The sequence below is a fragment of the Pyxicephalus adspersus genome, chromosome 3 (assembly GCF_032062135.1).
Source record: "Pyxicephalus adspersus chromosome 3, UCB_Pads_2.0, whole genome shotgun sequence".
In the NCBI taxonomy this organism is placed as follows: Eukaryota; Metazoa; Chordata; class Amphibia; order Anura; family Pyxicephalidae; genus Pyxicephalus; species Pyxicephalus adspersus.
In genome coordinates, this window is record NC_092860.1 from 155,285,191 (window position 1) to 155,312,678 (window position 27,488).

At 39.4% G+C, this 27,488-nt stretch overlaps 1 protein-coding gene across 2 annotated transcripts in view; it reads left to right on the forward strand.

Moving 5' to 3' along the window:
- Positions 1 to 24,613, forward strand: part of LOC140327347 (receptor-type tyrosine-protein phosphatase T-like) — a 48,053-nt gene extending 23,440 nt beyond the window's left edge. The window contains exons 8-31 of one of the 2 annotated variants that reach the window (XM_072406725.1): positions 335 to 607; positions 1,787 to 1,884; positions 2,154 to 2,343; positions 4,490 to 4,571; positions 6,462 to 6,696; positions 8,379 to 8,418; positions 8,919 to 9,030; positions 9,677 to 9,726; positions 10,019 to 10,152; positions 10,445 to 10,532; positions 11,089 to 11,159; positions 11,244 to 11,280; positions 11,365 to 11,462; positions 12,657 to 12,773; positions 13,096 to 13,250; positions 14,986 to 15,121; positions 16,205 to 16,354; positions 17,137 to 17,236; positions 19,273 to 19,352; positions 19,956 to 20,090; positions 20,972 to 21,097; positions 21,185 to 21,342; positions 22,443 to 22,578; positions 22,870 to 24,613. In XM_072406725.1, coding sequence (XP_072262826.1) covers positions 335 to 607; positions 1,787 to 1,884; positions 2,154 to 2,343; positions 4,490 to 4,571; positions 6,462 to 6,696; positions 8,379 to 8,418; positions 8,919 to 9,030; positions 9,677 to 9,726; positions 10,019 to 10,152; positions 10,445 to 10,532; positions 11,089 to 11,159; positions 11,244 to 11,280; positions 11,365 to 11,462; positions 12,657 to 12,773; positions 13,096 to 13,250; positions 14,986 to 15,121; positions 16,205 to 16,354; positions 17,137 to 17,236; positions 19,273 to 19,352; positions 19,956 to 20,090; positions 20,972 to 21,097; positions 21,185 to 21,342; positions 22,443 to 22,578; positions 22,870 to 22,944 — 2,876 coding nt within the window. In that variant the 3' untranslated portion in view covers positions 22,945 to 24,613. Of the gene's footprint in view, positions 1 to 334; positions 608 to 1,786; positions 1,885 to 2,153; positions 2,344 to 4,489; positions 4,572 to 6,461; positions 6,697 to 8,378; positions 8,419 to 8,918; positions 9,031 to 9,676; positions 9,727 to 10,018; positions 10,153 to 10,444; positions 10,533 to 11,088; positions 11,160 to 11,243; positions 11,281 to 11,364; positions 11,463 to 12,656; positions 12,774 to 13,095; positions 13,251 to 14,985; positions 15,122 to 16,204; positions 16,355 to 17,136; positions 17,237 to 19,272; positions 19,353 to 19,955; positions 20,091 to 20,971; positions 21,098 to 21,184; positions 21,343 to 22,442; positions 22,579 to 22,869 lie in introns of those variants that run through there. The other variant, XR_011920032.1, reaches the window with a different exon arrangement.
- The last annotated feature ends 2,875 nt before the right edge of the window (positions 24,614 to 27,488 follow it).

Below are 27,488 nucleotides of genomic sequence, written 5' to 3' on the forward strand. Positions count from 1 at the left end.
GGGATATAAATGTAATCTGTAATAAGTTTGTGTATATTATCTTATACCATTCTATGAAAATATTTTAAGAAACATCATAATGTAAAACCAACAACTTACTTTTATTACAACATATAGATTGGTAACATAGAAGATATCTACCGCCATCGGTAAAAAAATACATTTTTCCACATAAATACTGGCCAAAATAGAAAAATATGTATTTCAGCATAATTATATGTATGTATATTGATTCCATAGAAAATATTCCACAGATTCTGTAGTCATTACTTACAAATGTTTTTATCCAGATAACTCAATTTATAATTCAGTGTTTTATTGTTCTTTATATCAGGAGTCACGATGACAGATTGGAGTGTCACCTCTACAAGCATCAGCTTCCAATTTTTATGTTCTCCATCATGTCCAAATAACTGGAAATTTAATGCTACCCTGGAAAATAATACAACTCAAAATATGGCTTTGATGCATGGACATTTGGCTAATACGACAAATGTGACGTTCACCAATCTTCAGCCGTTCTCTCAGTATAGAATCAACGCCACGCTCAAGGATAATAGTGAGCTTTACCCAATGGAGATATTTGAGATCCAAACTAATGAATCAGGTAAGGTAATTTCACAGTACATTTAAATGAGCGTTTCATATTTATTTCTTCAGTTTTGGAATAAAAAAATTGACTTATGAATTGATCAGAAAAATATTTAGGTTTTACAAACAAATATGTGATTCAATGCTCTCTCTCTATGCATTACCTAAAACCATTGTGCTGTCGAAAGAACTAAATAATCAGAGGAGAGACATCCCCTTTCTGTTATGTTTATAGGCTGTGAATCAGATTATATCATTTTCCATGTTTAGTTCATTACGACTCTATATTAGGTAAAGTTTACCATTTCCAGGTATTTTTTTACCTTGAACAGAGATGACAGTCCCTGCCATTGCCTTGACAGTCCAGAAGATATTATCCAGAATAAGTATATATTGAACCTCACGTCTAAGCTGCTCATTGGACAGTGTTTCACCGATACCAGACAATTGCTCACCATTTCCTTTGACCACAAGTCTTCATAAGGGACTTGGGATGACAAAGGAATGCATGTAAATGCCCGTATCCGCTTTCCACTATGGAAGGGCACAATTGTTCAGGCATCATCCAGGGTCACCATCTACAAACTGGACCGAGATGCCTTCTTATATCCAGCTTGCTCACTGAGTCATCATCACCTAAGCATAAATTCTACAGCAGGATATTGCAGACTGGCATTCCTTGTGGCCACGGAAGTGTCACAGGAATGGCTGGGCAGAATGACTTGGAAAGTTTGGAAAGTTACCAAATAAACAATATATAAAGCCATTTTTCTGCAGCTTGGCCTCACCTGTCTCATGTTTTGAAGAAGCAAATTATTCTTCTGCTTGAAGCTTGGAAATTCAAGACTTCAATAACTTATCTTATGATGGTAGCATATGTCTGCGTCTATGGTAAATGGGATTATTTTACGACAATGGGGTCTATTTATGAAGCAATGAATCTGACATTGACCAAGCGTTCTCTGAAATTGGAAACACATGGACCTGGAAGATGCTCCACCGGATGATATTTTGGTCAGATTCACTGGAGCCCATTATGTTTCCCGTTTACACAACCTGGAGTTGCAAAACCTTCTCATTGGTATAATTTGGCCATGTGTTTTGTAGCTCAGCTGAGCTGAACAGTTATGTGTTGGCATATGTTGGTGATTTACAGATAATTGTCCATAATAATTTATTTTTTTTTATCATCCAGTGCCCAGTAGTCCTATCATAAAGCAAACTCCAAAATTGGAAGATAACACAATACGATGGGAACTCTCCGACATTCGGGGAAAGGTCACTGGTTTTCAGGTAAGGGAAAATTATACTTTGGATTAACAGGGCCCATTATGTAAAGTAGAAGGTAAATAACTAGTCATAAGTATTACATGTAGGCTTCCTGCAACTGATCTTTTCCTTTGTACTGACATACTACACTTTGTTCTATATCATAGTTACATAGTTACTCAGGTTCAAAATTATGAAAGAATATTTACGGTTAACAATACAATAAAGATACAAAATGTATATGTTTGAATAGTTGCCTATAAAACCTTTACAATGAAATGTGCTTTTTGCAGATGAACATCTCTGCCTCGAGGGATTACAATGCGTCTTTTACTGTGGATGAGTATTTCTGGTTTGCTCGCAATGAGACCGAGTATAAAATCCCTTTCCAGTATGGAACCAACTACAGTGTCACCCTTGGAGGATTCACATCGGTTGGAGCGGGAAATCTTACATACTTATTAATTGAAATAGAAATTGGGGGTGAGCATTATGTGAAAATTTGGCATGCACAACACATATCAAAATAATTTGTATTTTTTTACCAGTTACCAACGTCCATACTAGATAGCATATTGATAACCAACGAATTGAGGGAATAGAAGCTGAGGCAAGTCTCCCTGCTGGAGAGATTCACTCTCTCTATCTCTCCTGATCAGGAATAGAAGGAAATATTACTAAGAAAGAACATTTCCCTATAGGACACATAAAGTTTAAAGAAACTTTGATTGATTTTAGTTCTTTTCTACTCAATCCAGAATCAAGTAAATAATTAGATGCACTTGCCCAGTGTTTCTTGACCTTTATAACATTGCTCAAGGAACCCCCAGGAACCTCTGGAGGAACCCTGGGGATCCATGGAACCTAGACAGTGGTGATCAAAATGAATACTACAGTAACCTTTTAATAAATACACATGTAATCAGTGGTAGGCCATATTCAACAAGTCAAACATTAATTGCAGATAATGTTTCCATTTTCATAAATGAAAATATAAAGGGATAAAGGGATCTCTGTGTATATTGATTGCTGATTAAAAGTGACAATGAGTGCAAATCTCATTAGGAACCTATTTAGAAAATAATGGTGAGAATATTCCTGGTTCATGTGCTTTTTTGGCATTGATTCATCATGCAAAGACTGTTTAGTGATTGTTTACTTTAGTACATTATAAATAGACCCCATAGTATATGTCTAGCATTAAAAAAGCATCAAATATTGCCATCGCTGAGATAAGAATATTGTATAGTAAACTCTAATAGAGAGTTGGAGAGGATGAAGAGAAAAGTGGCTCATTAAGGCAGTATTGTTATAAAATTGATTAAAATTTTTTATTCAATCTTTATATTCAATAAAATAAAATAAATGTCTTACATACATATACATACATATACACATATACATACATATATACAAGGTTTTAGTACTCTGACATTATGAATCTAGGTACATTACATTGGGTTGTTTATACACCAAACCCCAGTGAAATGGGATCATTATAGGTGATTTTCCTGTTAATGATCTCTCCCGACACGTTTCGCACTCATGGGCTTCCTCAGGGGAGTTGAGACCTTGGTATATTGACCAGGTAGCAATGTAAGTTAAAAGGATAGAAGATCAGTAATTGAGCTTGTACCTGAATGCCAGAATGGTACAATAAGGGTGGGGAGGGGATAGTGGTCTGAATGCACTTGTTCAAGCTCGATTTTCCATGAAGGTAGTCCTGTAAAAACACTGGTGGAAAAGAATTGGTGGATTGACTGCTTGGTGAGGATAAGTTATGTGTAGAGAGATGTAAAATACTAAACGGATATTCGCTCTCCAAACTGGGATGATGAATATGGGTAATATCAAACACCCAGGATAACTTTTATGGTGTTAGAGAGAGATGAGGTTTTCAAATGCACAGGGAAACTGGAGTTGGGTATTGCTTATTTTGAATATAAAGGAAAAGATGGCCAGCACAGAGCTTTGTTTGACATATTACCCATTCCACCAGTGTTTTTAACAGAACTACCTTCATAGAAAATCAAGTGTAATCAGACCACTACCCCCCCCCACCCCTTTTTGTACGATTCTGGCATTCGGGTACAAGCGCAATTACTGATCCTCTATCCTAATCAACTTTATAACAATACTGCCTTAAAGAGCCACTTTTCTCTTCATCCTCCCTTTATTTTTCGACGTTAAGGCTCAGAAACACTACCTAAGTAGTCATGAATCCTATCCCTCAGAAACTGATCACATACCAAACTTTCTATTAGAGAGTTGACATGTCCAGATTGTTACATTTTTATACAGTTTACTTATGTGGTGCCCTCCTCCCTACAATTCATCGGTAAATTGGGCTATTTTGTATAAAGAATGATCATCAAGGTGAATTCGTTACATTATTGCTCAGTCCTCATTGTACAGGACCCACCGACCTCCAAGAGCATCAGTGATATAAAAAGAGTGCAGCATAACAGAGATTAAAGGATAAAGGTCATTAATTCATCATCCTTAGACTAAACCGGTATTTATTCTATGCAGTGCAGGATGGAGACGAGGGGAAGGAAGTGCACCGCATGGATAAATTTTACCACAGCCACAAGTTCAACTTTAAATGAGCTCCTAAATTCTCTTTCAGATCCTCCTCGTCATGTGGAGAACACATTAAATGGTTCCACTTTACAGCTGCTCCCAGTTCATGACCTGTATGGGCCTATCAGGTAAAAAATTGCTAACTCTTTTTTTTTTTGTCTACCCCAATGGTGGTTCACTGGCAAGTTTCAGGATATACATATTTTTATAAACAATGCTTTGCAAATTACCCATGCATACATTATATGTTCAGATTGTAGACCCCTGACCAACATACCATATCTTATCATTTGGGAAGACTTTGGTCAAGATATTAGAGTGTGTCTGTGAGGATCTGTATCAATTTAGAAACCAAGCATGCCAATAAAACTGATGGGTGAGACCTGGCTCACGTTCTGCATTCATCGCCAAGGTGTCCAGCAGTGTTGAGGTCAGGGCTCCCATAGTCCTCTACATCAAATTTATCAAACTATATAGTTACTTATATAGCACTTATTTATCTTTGTCCCATTGCTCCTGGGGCTGGGCAATCACCATTCCCACCTGCATGATCTCCTTACCTCACTTCCCCTGGTATGGTCATTTACAAATCCCATACAAGTTCTGTGGGTGCAGTACTGCCCATAGGACTTGGGAGAGATGCACTTACATAGAGAAATCTCACCCATGTCACGACTCTGTGGCTAAATATCCACCACAAGGTCTGATTCTGGGTCTGCCTTCTGACCCCTGATTAACCATTATCCAAACAAAAGCTGACCTCAAACCAGACTACTTTGCCAAAAATAGCATTTTAGTTCCTGAACTGCTTTGGGTGCAATTCACTGATTGTAAACCAGTTGTTGACTTTATTTTAAACGAACCGCATTGCCTGCTCCCTGGACTCAAAATTGCTCAACTTCTCAGCTGTGATGGAGGTTTGAAGCTGTGTATGACCTCTGGCTCTGTTCTTTGACCTGGTCTTGCTCTATGATTTAACCGTGACTCAACTGACCTTAGGCCCAGTCTAGTCTTAGTGGATACTTAGTCTTTTGTCAGTCCTTTTCTCCTTGGAGGCCGTACGTTGCTCACTTAAGCCCTGGGGGACAACTGGGTGGTGATATGGCCTTACTAGCCTCCCCTTTCTTTGGGGCCCCAATTGAAAGAATAGCAGGGGTGCACATTTGATTACCCCAATTTCATATGTGATCAGTCTAGGGCCCCGTCTTATAAAGAATCATACCCGGGTCTTCTGTATGGTTTCATAATCCTAGGTACACTTTTTAATGGACATCTTGATGTCAAAGCTGAGTAACAATAAATAAATAATAAATGTAAGTGCAATCAATACAGATCAGAGATTATATAATTGGTTCATTTGTCATCCTATTTTGTGGACGAGTCTTCAGAATGTTACAAAGTCCATTCCAAGTGTACTTATCATGGTTCTTTTACATTTCAAACCTTCAATGCTCAGCAATGCACTGTTCAAATTACGTACAAATATTTTATTACCTGCCAAACGGACAATAGTGAGCAATGGGTGGAAACCGTCCCTTCCATTTTATTAGGTTAAACTTAGGGTAGACAATATCTGTATCAATGAAAAATTATTGAGTAACTAAATGATACACACCAAAAAAAAAATGTCCATATGGGAACCTTGGATCCAATACTCCATGCCTACAATACATTTATCTGCTTTTACAACCCGGTATATATACCATTAATGTACTATTATATGTTGTGGTTGAACTTAGGTAACCCCTCCCCCTATTCCACCCCTTTCCCACCATCTTACCCTTATGTTTATTAATTTGTATTTCTTAGTATTTGTGACCATCCACCTTTTTTTCATTTTTTCTGCTTCTTCACATGGGAAGACATTGTACACTTATGGACTATAAAGCTTGGACAATTTATTTGTTTTGGAATGCACATTTTGATGTCTGCAAGTTATCTGTTTGTAAATCATTTGTATTGGTTTTGGTAATGATTGAAAACAAAGCTTTATATAACTGTCTCTTTTCCATTTGCAGTTTTTATGAAATAATTGTCGTCAGTGGTCAGGAGCACAATCTGAGTGCAAGCTGCTCCAACTCCAGCTGGACTTCGGGTCACTATACGGCAGCTATTCTTCCAGCACAGAACCTTACTGAGGAGAGATCCTTCACTTTGGGTGATGGCCAATATTATAATGGATTCCATAACACCCCTTTTATCCCCAAACATACCTACACAATCTACATACGGGTCATCAGCCAGTGGAAACAGGTTTGTTTTAGATTTTGGTGAATGAGTTCAGGCCAATGGAATGGCTAGACCAGTCTTTCTCAAGCTTTTTGACATGGGGGACCCTTGAAATACCTTTCAGGCCTTCAGGGAACCCCTGCTATAATACCTATATCTGAAGCTCAGAGTAGATTGGCTTAGTGGTGATTGGGAAGAATTCATTTTACATTGCTGGCGATTGGGAAGGCTGCCACCCTTACAGATATCCAAAAACATCATTAGCGCCAGTGATATATAATGATTGCTAGCAACCTTTGGAGGAACCCTGATTGAAAAACACTGACAATGACTATTTTGGATGATTGATTTTGTTGAAGCCCTACTCTAGACTAAATGTATCACTCGTTTGCTTGGATACTCAATGTGAAACTGATAATTACAATGCAGAACATCATAGATTCTTCACCATACCACTCTTTAATCAATACTAATTGATTAGTGAGAGTGTCACTGTCATCATGGGGCCTGATTTAGTAAATCTCTCCCAGGCTGGAGAGGATACACTTTTCATTAGTGATGCTGGGTGATCCAGCAAACCTGGAATGGATTTCCTAAAAATGTTTTGCTATTTTTTAGCAAATGTTTTCAATCCTGGACCAGATCCATTTCAGGTTTGCCGGATCACCCAGCTTCACTGATGAAAGTGTATCCTCTCTAGCCTTGAAGAACTTTTAGAAATCAGGCCCATCAATCAATCTCTGCATTACTGAGGGACACCCAACCAAAAAATGTCTTGCTAGGGGACATCTGTAAACATATTGCAGATGTAGGCAACAGAGAGGTAGGAGGGTAATGTGGGGGTGAGGAAGGAGCCTTGATCCTGGAGTTGGGCATCTGAGGGTGCTCGGTACGTTCCTTTATTCTTAGTATGTGGTGTTTGTTTGCAAAATAAACCCTGTGGGTGAACAATCATTTCTAAGTTGTATGTGGGTAACTTTAATTGTCATAGTATGCTCTTGGAAGACATGAGGATCAATTCACAAGTGATTGTCCTCTTGTTTGGTCAGTATGCTGCACCATATCTAGCTCATATAGTTTCGGCCTCATTTTATGAGAGTGAATAAGGTATGATAGTATTTTTTTAATTGGTACAACATTGAATCCTTTGCCATGATTGTTTTGTATATTAATGCCCTTGTGAGCACGGTCTTGCTCTCTCCACCCCAGTCCTCTGGCCAGAGTCCAATCGTATACAGAACAGCCTAGGGCATAGGCCCAGCTAGATGTCCAGCTAAACCCGTAAGATCCTGCAAGAAAACAAGGGGATGGCATAACTGGACAAAGCTGGAATGTTAGTTTATCTTTTCTTTCATCATGTGACAGATGTGGCTAAAGCTAAGGAGAACCTTATGCAAAATAATATGGAGAAATGTGTCCAAATGTTATGATCACTTTAAAGCCCCTGTCTTTTTTAGGGGGTTACCTATGTTTTTATTACAGTTCCCTTCACTTCCTGTTCTGGTGACACCAGTATCATTTTAAAAATCCTTCATTTTCAAATAGAGAGGGACAATCTCCTCAGTGTGGACATGGGGACAGGAACAAAACTTTTAAGAGGGGTCTAACCATTCCCTATTCTATCTAGATAGATATACTGTATATACCCAACCAAAAAAACTCAACTCAACCTAACTTTTAAAAAATGTCTTTTCTTTTTTGCAAAGGTGAATAAATCGTCCTGTGCTTTTGCTGGCTTCATTGACAGTAAGTTTACAAATGAGATATGTTCTGTTTATTTGTATCACTTGCTGTGTGCATAACATTATATTTAGTAAGCCCATATGCAGTCCACATGAAATCTACACTTCAGCATCCATTTCAATAAATCTGCCATCTCTTCATTCATTCCAATCTTCATCTCAACAGAGCCTAACATTATAAGCCAAGGATGTGGTCCCTTCCTATGGTATACAAAACTAGGAAAAAAGTTTGGCTGGACATGCCCTTCAAGACTAACACTATTTCCCCTAAATAACACTGCAAGGTACTACCTACAATCCTCTGCATGGATCAAAATTTTGCTGTAAGGGCCACATGTGTTGTACGACAATTCCTATAAGTATTACACTGACACATTACTTATCACGAAAACATTTTCTAGGTCTAATCTGCTGCTTGGTCTACAATTGCTCACCATACTGAGATAATTCTGGAAAAATGAAATGTGTGATCAATAATATTTCTCTCTTTTTTCATGGTCACAGTTGCAGAACCTGAGAGCGGTGCAGGTCAGATCATTGCTGGGTCAATATCAGCTGTGGTTTTACTGCTGATCATTCTAATCTTGGTGGTTGTATGGAGGAAACGGTCTTCCTGGTATGTTCCATTCTGAGTTCAATTAAAATAACTTTTCTTGTGGATGGTCCATAGGGTTCTTCATACCCAACACATGTCTATGATGCCTTCAAATACTCTGGAATGTGTAGAATATGACTGATATGATATGACTCCACTGGTACCTGTGTGCAGTTGAATTTTCTAGATAAGGTTCAACAGCATGCTTGGCTTGGCAAAGTGCTAAGGCATGTTGGTATTTGGTTGAGGTCAGTTCATTCATGCTTGCATAGCCAACTACCTTCCTAAAGGGTAGGGTAAAAAAAGGTCCTGGCCTCTTATGTTTCGTTACTCCAATAATTAGATCACTCCTCCATAGACTCCAACTGGGAGTTTTGGCTGTTCCCATCTACTTTTGTCAGCTCAGATAATTCAGAGTTTTGAGTCCCAGACACTTTGTATCGGCCCTAAGGAATCATAGAGATAGAGGTGTCTATGACCTGTAAGAAGGGTGCTGTTTTGGGGAATCAACCAGTCAATTTTTCCAGCAACTTTAAAGTTTACTGCAAAAAATTATATAACATAAATAATTCAAAATATTCAACATTTTTATGATCTTACTCACAAATGTTTAAGTTGGTGACATGATCTTTTTAGCTGTACACTAATTCTATTTTTTTTAATGCAGGAAATCAAGCCGGTCAAATGACATCCCATTAAAGGTTCATTCTGGCCCGGGTAGGTAGAAGAAGTTAAAAAAGATCCATTTAAAAGGCATTTAACCAATATTTCCTTCTTAATTAATTTGTTGAATATAGAGATGAGCAAAGGTTTGTTACCCAAGAAAGCACTGACATTATTTAATGTAACCCTTCTTCTGGGATTTTTTATATTACAGTTCTCCTCTTTCTCTTTATGTGGCCATGTGAATCTTGGAATAAGGAATTCCCAAACTGTGATTGTCCATCACTTTATGAATTCTGGAATGTATGTTTAGCAGAACATAACCAGTGATAATTTACTCTCCTAGGAAAGAAGAAAGATATCCCTGTTACTAATTTCCTGGAGGTTGTGAAAAGATTCCGGATGATGGAGATACAGAACACCAATGATGAGGAGGAGGATTCAGCAATTTTATCTGTAGGACGATACCAGGAGTACAAGGTAGGGTCACCATGTAGAGTCTTGTGGTTGAATGTGATACAACTTTAGTTTATTAGTTTTGATAGTCAGGAGACATGGCTATAGAACCTAGAAAAATGACCAACACCCCGAGATTTATAGGATGAAGATGTGCTACCTAGGTGTAAATTACTATTGTTTAGTGCTGTCAAGGTGATATGAACCCTTGGGGGACATATAAATAGAATATGCTGTGTATATATAATAAGGTTCACGGCAAAATAATTATATTTTTTTAGTGTAATTTAATTCTAATTTCTTTATCTCTCTGTAGGAACTTCCAAGTGGATTAATGCACCTCTGTAATGTTGCCATGTCCCAAGAAAATCAAGCTAAGAATCGCTACAAGAAGGTTTTTCCATGTAAGTACAGCCACGAATACAATATGGTCGTGTTGTAACAAACATAAAGAATTTCTGTACCTATAGCTATAGACTTAAAATTCAAAATGTTACAAATATATTTTAAAAAGAAGCTGAATATGTCATTAACATTTTTATATTAATCCAGCTATGTTAGGCATGTCACAGGATAGCGTGCCCCCACTATGGGCCATTGGTCCTCCTGTTGGGTACCATGCCACCTCTGTGTCCTGCAATGATAGTGTGTTTATAGGAAGCAACCATGGTGCACAGCAGGTATATAATCAATTCAACAAGATTTTTGTCCTGCAATGATTTAGCGTCTATATGAAGCGGGGAATATGAGCTATTCAACAAGACTTTATTCCTCTTCTCTTAAAATGTTGCTGGTATTTAGGTATTTTTAAGATAGCATCAGACTTGTTATTATTTAAGAAAACAAGACAAGACAAAGAAGCAATTGAGCACATTACCGCGCTGAAGTTGGTCTTTTTAATATCTACATGCATAACCTGCACTCGGATATATGTAATCTGAATCTCCCTTGTTGGTTTAGATGATGACTCCCGGGTGGTGCTGAGGTCCAATCACTCCAGATCCGATTATATAAATGCCTCCTATATTGATGTAAGTACAGGATTAGATTTGGGATTTTATACACCTGTATAGGCCATCAACCTTTAAATATGAATGTAATGTCTTATCTTTCAGGGTTACAAGGCACCAAAATACTACATAGCAACACAAGGTAAGTCTTTGGAGCACCTGTCTTTATGATTTGTGAATTCACATTGCTTTCATTGATAAAGTCATCGATTTACTCCTGCTTCAGGACCCTTGCCAGAGACTGTAGCTGACTTTTGGAGCATGGTGTGGCAGGAGAACAGTTCTGTAATTGTGATGCTGACCGGGTTGGAAGAACAAAACAAGGTGAGATGAAGGACAGTGAAGATAGAATGGAAGATACTTAAGTGGAGATGTCAGTTAATGAAAGGGGAAGATGGCGGGGACTGGGATTAGTAAAGGGGAGATAGCCAGTCGTAAAGACGGGGGTGGTGGCCAAGGCAGGGAAGAAGACAATGGAACATGAAGGAGAGAATGGCAGACAGTGAAAGTAAAATGGTAGACAGTGAAGGTTAGTGGGAGAATAGTGGAGAGGAGATTGCTGACAGTGAAGGAGAGATGGTGGTCAGTGAAGGTGAGATGTAAAATAGTGAAGGTGAGATGAAGGTTCATAAAGGTGAGAGGAAAGGTAAGATGGCGGATAATGAAGGTCAGCCTGGACCAAAAAAAGGAGATACCAGACAGTGATGGGGTGAAAGTAGACAGTGAAGGAGAGGCAGTGGATAGGGAAGGGAAAATGGTAAACATATTTAACCAAGATGTGGTGGGGAGTAAATAGACAGAAAAGAAAAAATATTGGAAACTGAAGATGAGAGATTGGACAGTGAAGGTAAGTTTGGGGACAATGAAGAAGAATTGACGGACAGTAAAGAGGAGATGGTAGACAGTGAAAGGTGGATGGTGGACAGGGAAGGGAAAATGGTGGACACCTGGAACAGTGAACAGATGGAAAGAGATCGAGGGGAGACAGAAAAGAAGAGATGGTGGTAAGTGAAGATAAGTGGGGGGGGGGGCAGTAATGAAGAGTGGAAGAACAATTGATGGACAGGAAAGGGGAGATGACAGTCAGTGAAGGAGAGATGGAACACAGTGAAGTTAAGAAGGTGACAGAAGGGGCAGGTAGTATTGATGAGAGTGAAGAGGAAATGGTGGACAGTAAAAGGTAGACAGTAAAGAGGAGACTACAGCCATACAGTAAACATGAGATGACAGACAATTAATTTATGACAGTGGACAGAGAAAGGAAGATGTGGTGGACAGAGGTGGGACTGTGGGTACTGGACAATGAAGTGAAGATTGTGGAAAGTGTAGAAGATGCAATGGGCAGTGACAATGGACAGGTAAGATGAGCTGGTGGATAGTTACATGGCAGGTGGTAAGGGTGAAATGTTGGAGGGTAATATAAAGTGATGGGCAGTGAACATAAGATGGCAGACAATATGATATGAAGGAGAAATGGTGAAACGTGATATGATGCTTCAAACACAATTTATCTTCCAGGTAAAGTGTGAGCGCTATTGGCCAGAACACAGTCAGACCTACGGTGACTTCACAGTTTCCATCCAGAAAATTGTGCAGACTGGTGCATTTACCATCCGCAGCTCCTCTCTAAAGAAGGTAAAATATCTTCACATGAACAAAAATCAAATACTCGGAAATTTACCTAAATTCTTTACTTCATCTTAACATTTTATCCCAAAACTAAACGTAATCCCTAACCTTTAACCTAAACTGTAACTAAACCCAGATGATACTTACTAGTCCCCTACAAGAGTTTTAGGGTAATCAACATCTAGCCATGGTTTAGGTGTTCGGTAACCAATGAGGACATTTAGTCCAGTTAGCAGATTATCCTTGAACCAAACTTGTATTAAATTTCTTTTTCAGTTTTGCTGTTATAGACAAAAGTGATGGTCACAGATTTTGTTTTTTTTTCCAGGTGCAGTCCACAGTGCAGATGATGGTGGAGCAGATCCATTACCTCAGATGGCCGGACCATGGAGTACCCAAGAACACATCAGACATGGTGCAGCTCGTAGAACTTGTGAACAAATGTATTTCACCTGAATCAGGTCCTATAATTGTACACTGCAGGTAAAGAATGCCTCCGATCCTATCATTCTTTCTTAAAGTGTGCCTTTCCTAATATTACAAGTCTGCATCATAAAACTAAGGTCACAATATACAACAGGAGTATCATGTGACGGTTGTCACTCCTAGGAGTGGAGAGGACACAATGAGATTTACAGTCTTAGAACTGGACAGGAATTAGGGATGTTGAAACTCCTGAAAGTGGGCAGGACACTTGGAACTTGGCATGCTTAGAAGTAGGCAGGATATAAGACTATTGATATGCTTGGAAGTTGACAGGACTCATGAATGTTGAAACTCTCAAAAGTGGACCGGACACAAGTGTTTTTTCACTCCTAGAGGTGGACAGGACACATGGAGGTTGACACTCTCAGAAGTAGACAGGACACAAGGGATGGTCACTCCTAAAGGTGGACAGGACACATGGAGGTTCACTTTTTTAGATGTAGATAGGACACAAAGAGATTGTCACTACTAGAGATAGACAGGACACATGGAGGTTGACACTCTCAGAAATGGACAGGACACATGGAGGTTGACACTCCTAGAGGTGGACAGGACACATGGAGGTTGACACTCCTAGAGGTGGACAGGACACATGGAGGTTGACACATCTAGAGGTTGACACTACTTGAGGTGGACAGGACACATGGAGGTTGACACTACTTGAGGTGGGCAGGACTTTTTTAGATGTAGATAGAACACAAAGAGATTGTCACTAGTAGAGATAGACAGGACACATTGAGGTTGACACTCAGAAGTGGACAGGGAACAAATGGATTCACACTCCTAGAGATGGACAGGACACATGGAGGTTGACACTCTCAGAAATGGACAGGACACACGAAGGTTGACACTCCTAGAGGTGGACAGGAAACATGGAGGTTGACACTACTTGAGGTCGGCAGGACACATGGAGGTTAACACTCCTAGAGGTGGACAGGACACATGGAGGTTGACACTCTCAGAAATGGACAAGACACATGCAGGTTGACACATCTAGAGGTGGACAGGACACATGGAGCAGGACACATGGAGGTTGACACTCTCAGAAATGGACAAGACACATGCAGGTTGACACATCTAGAGGTGGACAGGACACATGGAGGTTGACACTCTTAGAAGTGGATAGGACATAAGGAGACTGACACTTCTAGAAATTGTCAGAACATATGGATGTTAAGATCCTGGAAGTTGACAGAGCAAAAGGAAATTGACTCCTATAAATGGACAGGACATATTGTTCCTATGATCTGTTGCTTTTTAATAGGTTTATGATTCTGTCTGTGTCTTTCTGTGAGCTCCGTATAAAAATAGGAACTTATAAAAGCCTTTTGAGATCCATTTTTGTACCAAGCTCTGCCTGCACATCATAGATGTGAATCATTGGAATGGATATATACAGTTGTCTATACTGTCAGGTTTTCGTAGTCTACACATTCTTGGATTTTAAATCAAACTGGGGATGCCATGAGCAATCATCATGTTGTGTTAAACCAGGTTGATCCTTTGCTACTTGGAAAAAGACTTTATTTCAATGCAGACTGGGGGCTTATGTACACATGAAAGGTCCCCATGAAATGCTTTTTATACTTAAATACAGACTGTATGATGTATAGGAGGAGAAAATATTTAAAAAGTCCACTTTAATCACTTTGAATACTTATGATGATTACACGATTATTTCTTGTTGTCCTTATCTTCATCAATAAGTCTCATTCACACACTTTGTTTGCAGTGCTGGTATTGGCAGAACTGGCACATTCTTGGCACTGGACATTCTTCTGAAGATGGCTCATGCGACAAAGAAGGTGAATGTGTATAATTGTGTTCTAGAGTTACGGAAGAAAAGGGTGAAGATGGTGCAAGAGAAGGTGAGTTCAGGTCTTACTGTACTCCTTCTGTCCCCTCAACATCACCAAAATATGCACATTGAATAATAATACTCATTTCAACATTTTTATTACCAACAGTTCAGCCCAAAAAATAAATAAATCTTCAGCAAAAATATTAAACATATATGGAAGTTTCTATCCCAGAAACATTATACATGAAATTGAACCTAAAAGGAATACTGTAGCATTACATAATCAAGGCTTAAAAAACGAAGTTTGGGAACAGGGAAGTGTGCTCATGATTGTACCCCAGAGGTGGCACGTTATCACTGTCAGGCAAAACATACCTAACGCTAATATGAGGATCGAATAACTGAGAACCAAAGTGCTAAAAGTCATAGAAACTTGCAGCATATGTAAACCTGAACAAGTACAAAAGCTTTTGTGAGACTGATATACTCATATAAATTCATAATGATCTATTGGTCAAATCTTTCCTGTTCTACATAACTTCTAATTCTCTTTGACTCTGTTCCTGCTCACTTTGCAGGCAGGCAATCTCTAAAATTGCAAACATAGTAATGTAATTTAAAGTTTCTTCAAATCTGTCATTATATTAACACCTGTTGATCCTTTTCTTAGTTTATTTGTTTAGGCAATACTCTGCCCTCAGCTTTTGTAATGCATTATTACTATGAGAAAATATTGCACAATCCTTCCTACAAGCCTATGCTCCTGCTAAATGATATGAAAAGTGCTATGTAGGCGCTGGACATGGATTCAAATTCACTAACAAGTTTCATTTCAAGTTTATGTAAAACTAAAAATAGAAAAAAATAAAATGCCTGAATGTCTTTATGAATTGTCCCATTATAATATATGATGATTTCTCTACTAGGCCAGCTCTAAGCACCAATGCAAACAAGGTTTAATAAAGTGAATATTTTATCAGCTGTACTGTATGACATCAGACATGTTATATCCTGACCACCATATTATATGACCCTTTATTTTTTCTTATTATCCATATTTTACCGATTGCATATCATGTGATTCTCCATATTGCATGGCATCAGACATGTTATACTGACCACCATGCCACAATGTCCTTCCATTATTTAGGAGCAGTATATTTTCCTCTATGATGTCTTGCTGGAAACTCTTTTGTGTGGATCCACCAGCATCGCCGTATCGGACATCCAGAAACTCTCCCATCAAATGTCTGTTCGAAGTCCAACAACGAATATGAATGGGTTCGATAGGGAATTCCAGGTAAAGATGTTGGCCTTATTTATTTTTTTAGATTCATCCACATTTATTAGTTAGGGACAACAAGGAAATGAAGGGGAGGGGGTCTTGTAGAGTTCTATCTTTACTGTGGCCACTTTGCCAAGTGGTAAAGACTGTCTATAGTGAGGGACATACTAAGGGTGTCAATGGTGACCTCTCGTTTTTGGCAGTCATTCTGATCCAATAGCTTGAGTGCTTTCTGGATCATTAACCCTGAATGATATGTAGGAATGAAGAGCACAAGCAAATAGTATGCAGGTTTGTATATTGAGAGTTTTGACTCTGCATGTTTGTTCCAGGCCAATAGCTCATATAGTATAGAAGTCATCTAAGCAAATGTTCCATAGGAGGCACCTCAAACACTTCATGTTTGACGGATTTTCTTGGAGTGGCGATTGCGTGTTGATTATGAGATTTCCCCAACCCCTTGCAAAAATGTTGCATAAAACTGAGGGAAAATTAAACGTACCCTATACCCCAGGTTTGCCCATACCCCCTATCCGAGAGTGACATCACAGTTCTTTCAACACAATTCTAGTTCCCAAATTTTGCTAAAAAACAGTGCTGCGTAAGCTGTTTTTAGTGTTCTTGCAAAGGTATGTGTATGTGTTTGTGTGTGGGGGGGGATCTAATGAAAAAGCTGACCTTGCAATTGGAGGCCATTTATTCCCATCCATCATTAAAAAAAGGGATTAAATAGATTTAGGGAAAGTACTAAACTGTCTTTTGCTGCTATCTGACCTGAAGGGTTTCCTTTATTTCAGGCCGTGGAGAAAATTACAGAATTATATCAGATCTTTCCATGCAAAGAGGGGAAGAAGCTGGAAAACCAGACCAAGAATCGCTTTCCTAATATCCTACCAGGTAATATGGCCAATGTTAAATCAGTTATATTTGTCCATTGAAATACTAAAAAATCAACTGCCACAATATAGAATTTATTAACTATTTTATAATGTTACCTTTTATGAACAAGAGGCTTTTCTTGAGATCTAGTTGGATGTCTATGATTGGGTTTGGGATCCCAAGGTGTGCCGGAAAAGTGCATTCTGGAAAATGACAATCTACATCTTGTCCATCTCCCTTCTCGCAGTGTATCATAGTGGTTTGACTTGTTTTGAAGGAAGATTTAGTGGGGGGAAGGAGGTTCAGTATCTATGTACTGGAATTTACAATGGCTGGGTGAGAGGTAACATAGGCCATGATCTATGTAAGGAACGTATACCATGCCCGGTCATTGGATAGACAAGCTGAGATAGCAGAGCATTGCATTATTACAAAGCGAGAGAGAGTGGCAAAGGAGATTATTTGTGTAAGTGTGATGGATTTACCAAGTCATTAAAAGTGATTTTGCTGAGAACTGTCTGGACATAGCGTGCAAGACATTGGTAAGAGAGCCATGTAAGTATTTAGTTAAGTACTGCATGCATGCATAAAGCCAAGAACAAAATGACTCCGGAACCAGCATCTGCAGTTACATGATTGTGTTATCTTTGGGCTGTCAACTCAGGCCGGGATCGCTATGTCTAGCAGTAGCCTTATGGATGAAGAATTAAACTCATTGCCATTGCACTGCCACAACTGAATACTGCGGCTGTGGGTACCTCATGTCAATACATCATTAAGCCTCGGTACATGGAGTGCATACATTGGCCATCCAAGCCACTGTGCCAGGTGCCCCAGATCTAAAACCTGTGGTCAATTAACATGAAATGTTAGTGGGTTATAAATCTGTAGCCCCAACTCAGACTTTTCCATCTCAATTCTCCTTACTAAAGCACATACATACACACACAAATACAGATCTCTATGTGAATCTAAGGCTGGACTGGTTGTAGAGCAGATAGAACGGCCTAAGTGTAGTGTTAGGTGTACATGGGTAAAAAGATTTTATTAATATTATTAAACAAGATTTATATAGCACCAACATATTACGCAGCGCTGTACATTAAATAGGGATTGCAAATGACAGACTAATACAGACAGTAATACAGGAGGAGAGGAACCTGTCCCGAAGAGCTTACAATCTAGTAGGTGGGGGAATTTCACACACAAAGGATGTGAGATATGTAGTGTGGGAAGTAGTGATGGTTTCAAAAGACAGAAGAAGCCGGGTAGGCAAGTTTGAAAAAATGGGTTTTGAGCGCTCTTTAAAATGAGCAGAAAGTAGAAGCAAGCCGAATAGGACGAGGAAGACCATTCCAGAGACTGGGGGCAGCTCTAGAGAAGTCTTGTATCCGTGGGTGTGATGAGGTTATGAGTGAGGAAGTCATTAGTAGGTCATTGGAGGAGCGGAGAGAGCGGCAGGGGGAGTATTTTTTTACCAGGTCAGAAATGTAAGTGGGACAATAACTGTGTAGGGATTTGAAGGCAAAGCACAGGAGATGAATTTGATTCTAAAGTGAAATGGAAGCCAATGGAGAGAACTACAAAGAGATGCAGCGGAAGAGGAGCGGAGGGAAGGATGGATGAGTCTGGCTGCAGCATTCATAATAGATTGTAGAGGAGAGAGTCGGGTTAGTGGAATACCAGAGAGGAGGAGGTTACAGTAGTCCAGACGGGAGATGATAGGAGCGTGTACAAGGAGTTTGGTGGTCTCAGGGGACAGGTAGGGGCGGATTTTGGAGATGTTGCGTAGGTGAAAGTGACAGGACCTGGAAATGTTCTGAATGTGGGGGGTAAATGAGAGGGCCGAGTCAAAGGTGACACCAAGACAACGTGCCTGAGGGGAGGGCCGAATAACAGTGTTATTTCAAGATGGAAATCTTGTTCAAGATGGAAACATAGGATAGATATACACAAATACTCAACAATCATGTATTGCTTTATTTTGCCATGAAGACCTTTACACACAATGATGTCTTCTTACTCCAGGTGTTTTATGTTATTTGTACCTCCAGGTGATCACTGGCGCCCCATCCTGCTTTCCTCACTCACTAGATACGGAGCTCCTGGCTACATCAATGCCGTGTTTATTAATGTAAGGCTAATCAGTGCCATATTTTGTTTTATTACAGAAAAACAGTTGGGCTTGTGAATAGAAAAATTGTTTAGTATAGTAAAGTATTATCAGTAGTAGGCTGGAAGCAAATGTTACTCTACCAAGTACCCCATACCTGCCTTGTATATTATGACTGGAGAGACCATGTTATGCTCATTATAGTTATAATAGTGATCAAGGGGTCAGGAGCCAATTAACAAGCCTACATTTGTTTAGGTTCCCTTTGACTTCCTCTTTCAAGCTGACACAGGTCATACATATATGAAGAGGAGAGAATAGGAGTAGGAGTAAGGGCACATTATAACTAATAACATTATAATTATAGGAAATATTTCTTCTTTTGTATCAGCATTGTTATTTAGTCTTTGTACCTAATTGATCTGTATTGTGAAATGAAGCAGCCTATTGTTCACATTAGTGTAATTATACATATGGGATCCCTGTAATTTGTTTTCTTTCAATTATTTAAAAATTTATATATAAGTCTTTTGTCTTTGAGTTGTTTTTCCTGTAAATGTCTTCCTCTGGTCTGTATATTGGAATGCCAACTTCAGCTTTATCAAAAATACTTCTTTTTTCCAGTCCAACTGCCAGGATGACGCCTTGATCGTCACCCAATTGCCCATGAAGCAGACGCTGGCGGATTTCTGGGCACTGGTCTGGGACTACAAGTGTACAGCGGTGGTGATGATGCAGAGAGCGCAGGACCTGCGAGAGGTCAGTGATCACTAGCGTCCTAAATATATTGTGGGGTCACTCTTTAAATACTGTATCAGGCATGGAGACCGCAGAAGTGCACAGGGCTCTGTAATGAAAAAACAACCGCCTTCACTGTGCGCTCAACCTTCACCACTACCACCTCTTGTCCTTACCTGATGGCCAATCACTATGATGAGTGATCTCACTAACCATGTGGTAAGAAACAGAGGTAATGGGGCCAGGCTGGGTTAGCGATCATTATGGGAGCGGCTGGGGGAATATTTTTTACCAGGTCAGAAAGGTACATGGGACAAGAGCTGTGCAAGGATTTCAAGGCAAAGCACAGGAGATGAATTTGATTCTCAGGTGAAATGGAAGCCAATGGAGAGAACTACAAAGAGAGACAGCAGAAGAGGAGCAGAGGGAAGGATGGATGAGTCTGGCTGCAGCATTCATAATAGATTGTAGAGGAGAGAGTCGGGTTAGTGGAATGCCAGAAAGGAGGATGTCCTATAAATTTTCAAGTTCACATAAATGTTTTAAAGCAGAACTAAACTCCACATATACTAACACCTGCTCTACATCTATAAGCTCCCTTGTTGTCCTGACACCATCTCTCAAGATACTTCCAAGATCGGGGTCTTCAGTCATTTTGAATAACCATTGTAGAATTATACATCTCCTGTGTATATGCACAAGACTTTATTCTTTTCGGCATGTACAACTCAGTGTACACTGTAGAGAAGAATATAAGGAGGAGGTCTTCATTAGAGAAGACATAGTATGTATCTTCTATGATAGAAAAAAAAACCTTCCAGTTTGCAATTTTTTGGTTTTAGACCACAGTTCTGCATTAGGATTGACTTAAAATAATGATGAAACCCTTTCATCCCATATAGAATGGTGCCAGGTTCTGGCCAGAGAATAGAGAGACCTGCTTTGGGGCCTTCAAAGTCAACACAACAGAAACTAATCCATGTAATGGATACACAGTCTCAACACTGAACCTGACAAAGAATAATAGGGTAAGATGAAGTGGTGACCAAGAGAGCACATCCATTACCCCGAAATATTATTTTGCTAATTTAATGGTGAATGTTTGTTTTCCTCAGATCTCTGATAGCAGCCTTGTGGTGAGACTCTTCCAGCTGGATTCATGGCCGTTGAACCGACCTATTCCTGAGAATCCTGCAGCTCTCATCAGTCTGATCGGAGAAGCAGAGAAGTTCCAACAACAGATGTCAGACAGTCGGATTTTAGTCACCTGTTGGTAAGCTGAGCATTTCTTATTGTGCTTGGCTGACAATGGCGTGAGAGGAAGTAGCATGGGATACAATTTTACTTATGCTCCTGCTCATGTTCTTCTACTTAGTACAGGAACTAAACTAGGAATAAGTAGTGTTGATATTAGAAGGTCCTATTGTCCAACCCTTAACCCAGTATTTCTCAACCGAGATTCTACAAAACCCAAGGAGGCTGCTAAGAGTTCCCTGAGCATTTTGTGAGTCTCAGGTCAGTTTAAGTGGTTTAAGAGGATGACATTCTTCCCAATTACCAGCAAAGTAGAAGCTCTTTTTCCCATTGACCACTAAACCATTGCATTGTGAGCTGTGGATTTAGTAATTATAGCCGGAGTTCCCTGAGGACCTAAAAGTTATTTCAAGGGTTCCTCTCATATTAAAAAGTTCGAGAAATATCACCCTAGATCTTTGGTATCCCTATTGTGCTTTGACAGATTGAGCTATGGAAAGAAAAGAAAGGGAGTCAGGATATCAGAAGACCCTATCTCATCTCCATATTGCTGACCCTCACTTTATATCTCAACTCTAAGTGAAAAAACAAAGAATTTCTCACAAACCTGGCCCATACCCATCAGTCCAACAGGTTTCACCAACAGTAAGCTTCATCAGGGCAAAGAATTAGGGATATGATGACAAATAAAAATGTGAAAGGCAGCTTAGCCAGTTTTGATTGATGTTTACCAGCTAATAATTTTTATTTGGGCACACTGATTTATCTTTTCTTTACCCCAATGATGTTTGGATATTTAGCAGCTGGAAGGTGTATCTAAACCTAAGAACACAAATGTAGCTTACCAGTCCTTAGGTGTGGTGGCTGTTCATCTAACCAAAAATTCAGAATCTCTTTCAATGGACAGAAAGCAAATAAATCCTAAATGTAAACTACTAATCCCATCATGTCCTATGTAATGTAGATGGACAAAGGCAGAATTATTATCCTGACCAACAACCATGACTCCCACCATAAGTATAGTGGAGGAAGAAAGCCTTGTTACTCTAGGAAACCCTGTACAATGGAATAATAATATATAAGAATGTAGAATAATTGCACCTTATTCTTTCTGTACAGCGACGGGGCAGAACGATCGGGTCTGTTCTGTGCTGGAGTCATAATCTGTGACCAGATCTGCAGTGATGGCTGCTTGGACGTATCACAGGCTGTGAGGTCACTCCGGAGGAGACGTTGCCAATTCATCCCCAATGTGGTATGATATACACTTACACACTTCTTATAGGCTGTAATACGTGCATGTGTATATTTATTCCTACAAGTCATGACAGATATTCTTTCACCTTTGTAAATCATAACCTCTTCCACCAAGACGGGAAGTTATAGGAAATGTAATGTTTGGGCTGTGCATACTCTTTATAGTGTAATTCCATTCTAGTGAAACTGATAAGTTGTTCCAAGGCAGCAAAATAATTGGGCATAATATATCAATCAAGCTTGTGACCATACAAAGTATAAAAGGCTACCCACATTTCTGTCTCCCCAGGAACAGTACTCATTCTGCTACACATTGGCTCAGAGTTACCTGGATTCATTTGAAACCTACGGGAACTTCAAGTAACAAATAATTGGGATACAGCATTTTGTCACAGGTTGGTCATGAAAAATCGGACTTGACCCAAGACCAGGACAAACATGAACCAGAAGAGACAACATTTCTGATTATGACGATTGGTGTACTTGTTGCTGTTCTGTTGCATGAGGTCTCAGAATGGATGACGGAACCCATTGAGGAAGAAACTACATGTAAGCCATTATAAGAGAAGGCCGACCTTTTTATTGCCCATGATGAGCACCTTTCTGTTGGATAAACGAATTGCAATAATGACGCTAAACTCTTTAAAGACTGGGGGGGAAAAGACTGATTCATGGTAAAAGAGTGTAAATAGTCATTTCAAAGTCTGGGGTTTTGGAATTACAATGAAATATTTATATGGTTCTCAGAACAATTCCATAGGTTGAGCTATCTGGACCAATCATATATTCTTATGGTTCCTAGAATACAGGGTGATTTTTCAGGACCAATTACACCTTCTTATGGTTTTTGGAATACAGGGTGACTTCCTATGAGCAATCACATATTCTTATGGTTCTTGGAATACAAGAGGACCTACCATGGTCAATCACATATTCTTATGATTTTAAGAATACAGAGTAAGCTCCCATGATCAGCCACATATTCCTATTGTTCTTAGCAGGCAAATTGAGCTCTCATGACCATTCAGGTCAGGTCAGTTTTCAGGTCCAATCACACTGGTTCTTAAAATACAATGTGGCTCTTGGGACCAATCACATATTCATGGTTTTTGGAATACAAGCGGCCCTATCATGGTCTATCACACATTCTTATGGCTCTTAGAATACAGGATAATCTCCCATGATCAGCCACATACTCTTATTGTTCTTAGTATGCAGGGTGAATTTTAAGGACCAATCCTATATTTCCTGGTTCTTGAAATATTGGGTGGCCAATCACATATTCTAATGGTTCTTAGAAAACCAGATAAGCTCCTATGGCCAAATGTAGCATATAAATGGTGTGTCTGACCCTCGGGAACCTAACATTGGGCCACTCTATCAGAGTCAGTTGGGTTCCCCAGCTGGGTAAGGGCTTAACCACATCCCAAGCACATGTAAAGTCAAAAAATGAAGGTCCAACATCACCCCCAATGTTTTTCAAGGGTAAAAATTGACTGTACACAAGGTGAAAGACCTCTTCATGTGAAGGTTTATCCATGGAAATCTTGATGAGACTTTAGGAGACACGTGGAAGAGAGCGGAGGTGGTGTACAGTAGAGATGTGTTGATTGTAGGAGCACAGCTGGATTTTCAATTTATGCATTTTTGATGTCAAAGCAAATTCTGTGGCATAGTGATGGAGAGAGTCTTGGGTATGAGGTGTTAGCAATGGGAGCCTAAAGTAAATATCAGAGCACATGAACATACAATTCCTGGCTCTGCTGTATATGGAGAACCATGCACACTAATACCAGAAAGTACTGCTAGTTGCCCTCCAAAAATGTGCAGGGCAAGGAAGTAAAAATACTATTGTATTTTCACCCATACGACTATATGGACGTTGGATCGGACAATGTTTTAGATTTCTAGTTCATTCAACTGTTCTGTACATTATAGTTTGTATTAAGCTAGTAAATCTATTTATTTCACATACCTATCTACAATATAATATCATATAACTCTCAAATAAAACCAAATTACAAAAATAAGAATATTGCAGACATTACATGCTCTTGTTAGTTATGTCCTGTGTTATCGAATTGTTTCCATGACCAGGGTACAGCATGAGAAGTCCTCTTCTGCCATAACCAATTAATTCACCCATTCCCCAAAACCGCTCACAACAAAGAAAAGAAAAACCATTACACATTCATTGGTAGAAAAGATTGGCCACAGCAGCCGCCTTTATTAACACCATGTTTTTCAACACAACAACCTTTTGTAGTAACCAAATTTTTAGAATAAACCGGAACAATTCTTCATACAGGTCCATGAAAGTCACCAATCTTCCTTAGTAATCCAGCTGTCACCGATCCCCTGCCAGGCCCCCAGGCGCTCATACCCCGCCTCGGGGACAATTAGCGGATCCCCATACTCCAACTTGGCCTCCACAACAACCAAGTGTCATGCAAGGCCAACCTTACTGTCCCAAACCAAAACTTTTTCGTGTCCCCATCTCCTCTATATTTACATTACCCCCCCTCTAACTTCCATGGACCCGAACAACAAAAAACCTGCCCCGGCCCTGCTGCTGTGACAATAACCCTACACCTTCCTTACAATAGGGAGCGAGGGTGGGAATGCAGTTCAACAGCAAAATTTTCAAGGTTCTGCTCCCACCCCAGAAAACCCTGCTTTTTAAACCCATGACTTTCACCACCCTTTCACCCTCTCCTCCAATCCTTTTTCTTATATTCTTTTTTTTTTTTTTGGAACTATTACCCTCTTTTTTAACATCCTTGCACGAGGTGTCTTCACCTTCTCAACCCTCAAAGTTTTTTTTTTTGAACTTTTAACCCCCCTTCTCTTTGCATTTTTCTCCTTCACCTCCACTTGGCTCCTCTTGAACTTTTCACCCCTCTTATTCGGCCTTCAATACTCCCCCTGTCATGAGGCCCTTCGCCTATCCTGTTGCTTCAGGCCTGCTTTATATTTACTATATTGTTAAGGCTTAAGATGCATTACAACATTGTATGTATTATTTTTATATTGCTTGTGGAAGTTAAGCAGGGAGTGTTGACCTGTTAACCGCTATGTTGTCACAAAATTGCCAATTTGAAAGGTATTTTCGTAAATGTGGATGCAGGGAAAAAATGGACATTTAACACTAACAAAAAGATCCTATAGCCAAGGTCCTATAGAAAAAACATTTATTCATATATTGCTATAATGGTGCAAAGATTGTATTTAATTATTAAAGGTTTACAGAGGTGCAATTGTGAAGTTTCTAAGGCTTCTAGTAAGGGTAATGTTAAAGTGAAGAAAACCGATATACATCTACACACACACACACACACATACACACACACACACACAATAGCCCCTACATAGTAAGCAGTCACGCCAATAGCTGTCCGTCAAAGGGACACACAATAAAACAGTATAAAGACAATTTTGAGGGGAAGCCAATTAACCTAATTGCACGTTTTTTAGGATGTGAGAGGAAGCTGGACTATCCAGAGGCGGTTTTGGTGGCAATTGTGTACTGTAGTTACAAGAATAAATGACAAGATAGTCTTTATTGTGTCAGGGTATAAGGGGACTAGTTGGCATTATTGTCTAGATGATTAACAAATTGATATCTTTATAGTACACACCTCACACCACCACACAGTCTTTATTCATCTAATTTAACCGGACATAATTCTGTCTAATTGCAAGGGGCTAGCCATAAGTTTTCCCGCGGTCTATCCAGATCTTTAATAAACAATATTTTGATATCTTCATAGTGTGTATCACCTCACCATTTTCACACAAACATACACAGAAAAACAAAGGCGCCCCCACCAATGCAATAAAGCTGTGTGCAAAGGTTTGCCAATTTCTAACAGTCACCTCTATAGCAAGTGCAACTATATCTTCATAAACGGCATACAAAATAATCAGGTGTTATATAGGGACACCCCATCATTTTCTATATTCAGGTAGCCACTGTATAATAAGATTCAATATAATATCACAATGATCCTACTAAGGGAACAGTGAACGTTGTACTATCCAAAAACAAGCGCTTACCATTTACAGTTGCATGCCCTCAAGTCCTCAAATATAAGAACATATAGCCCAAAAGCACAACCATGTTCCTAATCCATCAGCTTCCCTTGAAAGGGAGGCAGCAATATATATATATTGTTCAGTTCTTTTAGGGGGTCTTCAATCGGACCATCAAAGACGAGATAATAGGTTCAAATCAAAAGCAGGTTTATTGTGCACAAAGAAAATGAAATGCTTAGCAGGTAGAGCAAAGAAATTCTAACTAAAACCAGGAAACCCATCATCTTTATAGGCATGCAGAATCACTCCTGTATTGTCAATAAGCAGATTGTCCAATATTCTATATTGTATAAGCATAAAAGTTCACAAACAGGTAATGGGGTGGATAAACCACGTGTCTAGCACTTTTGGTACAGAAATTACTGTCCACCATCTCTAATTCTTGTTCAGGCTGGTATCAACCGCAAGGGTCTCTTATCGGCCTTCATGGTCATTCTGTGCTCAGCTTTCAGGGTCATCTCGCTGATTGTTTCTGTTGCAGCTAGTCTCTGAACACAAATCAAAGCAGTACCTATTCTTCATAGAAGCTGAGTATATTTTATATTCTATATACAGACCCCCTAGATTTTCTTCTCAGTATAAATATATACCAAAATTTCTTTGTATTGGACTCAATACAGTTATTTTTTTTTTTAATTGCCATGGTAAATCCACCGCGAGTAACACTCTGGATTACTGCTAGGGGGGATAAGAGTAAGTTTTGTACCAGTTCTTCAGAATTTTGTGCTTTATTGGTTCCCCAAGAAGTTCCTGACAACCATGACATAGCTGTGCCAGGCAGAAGCTTCAGTATCAGTCATGTATTGTTGTGAA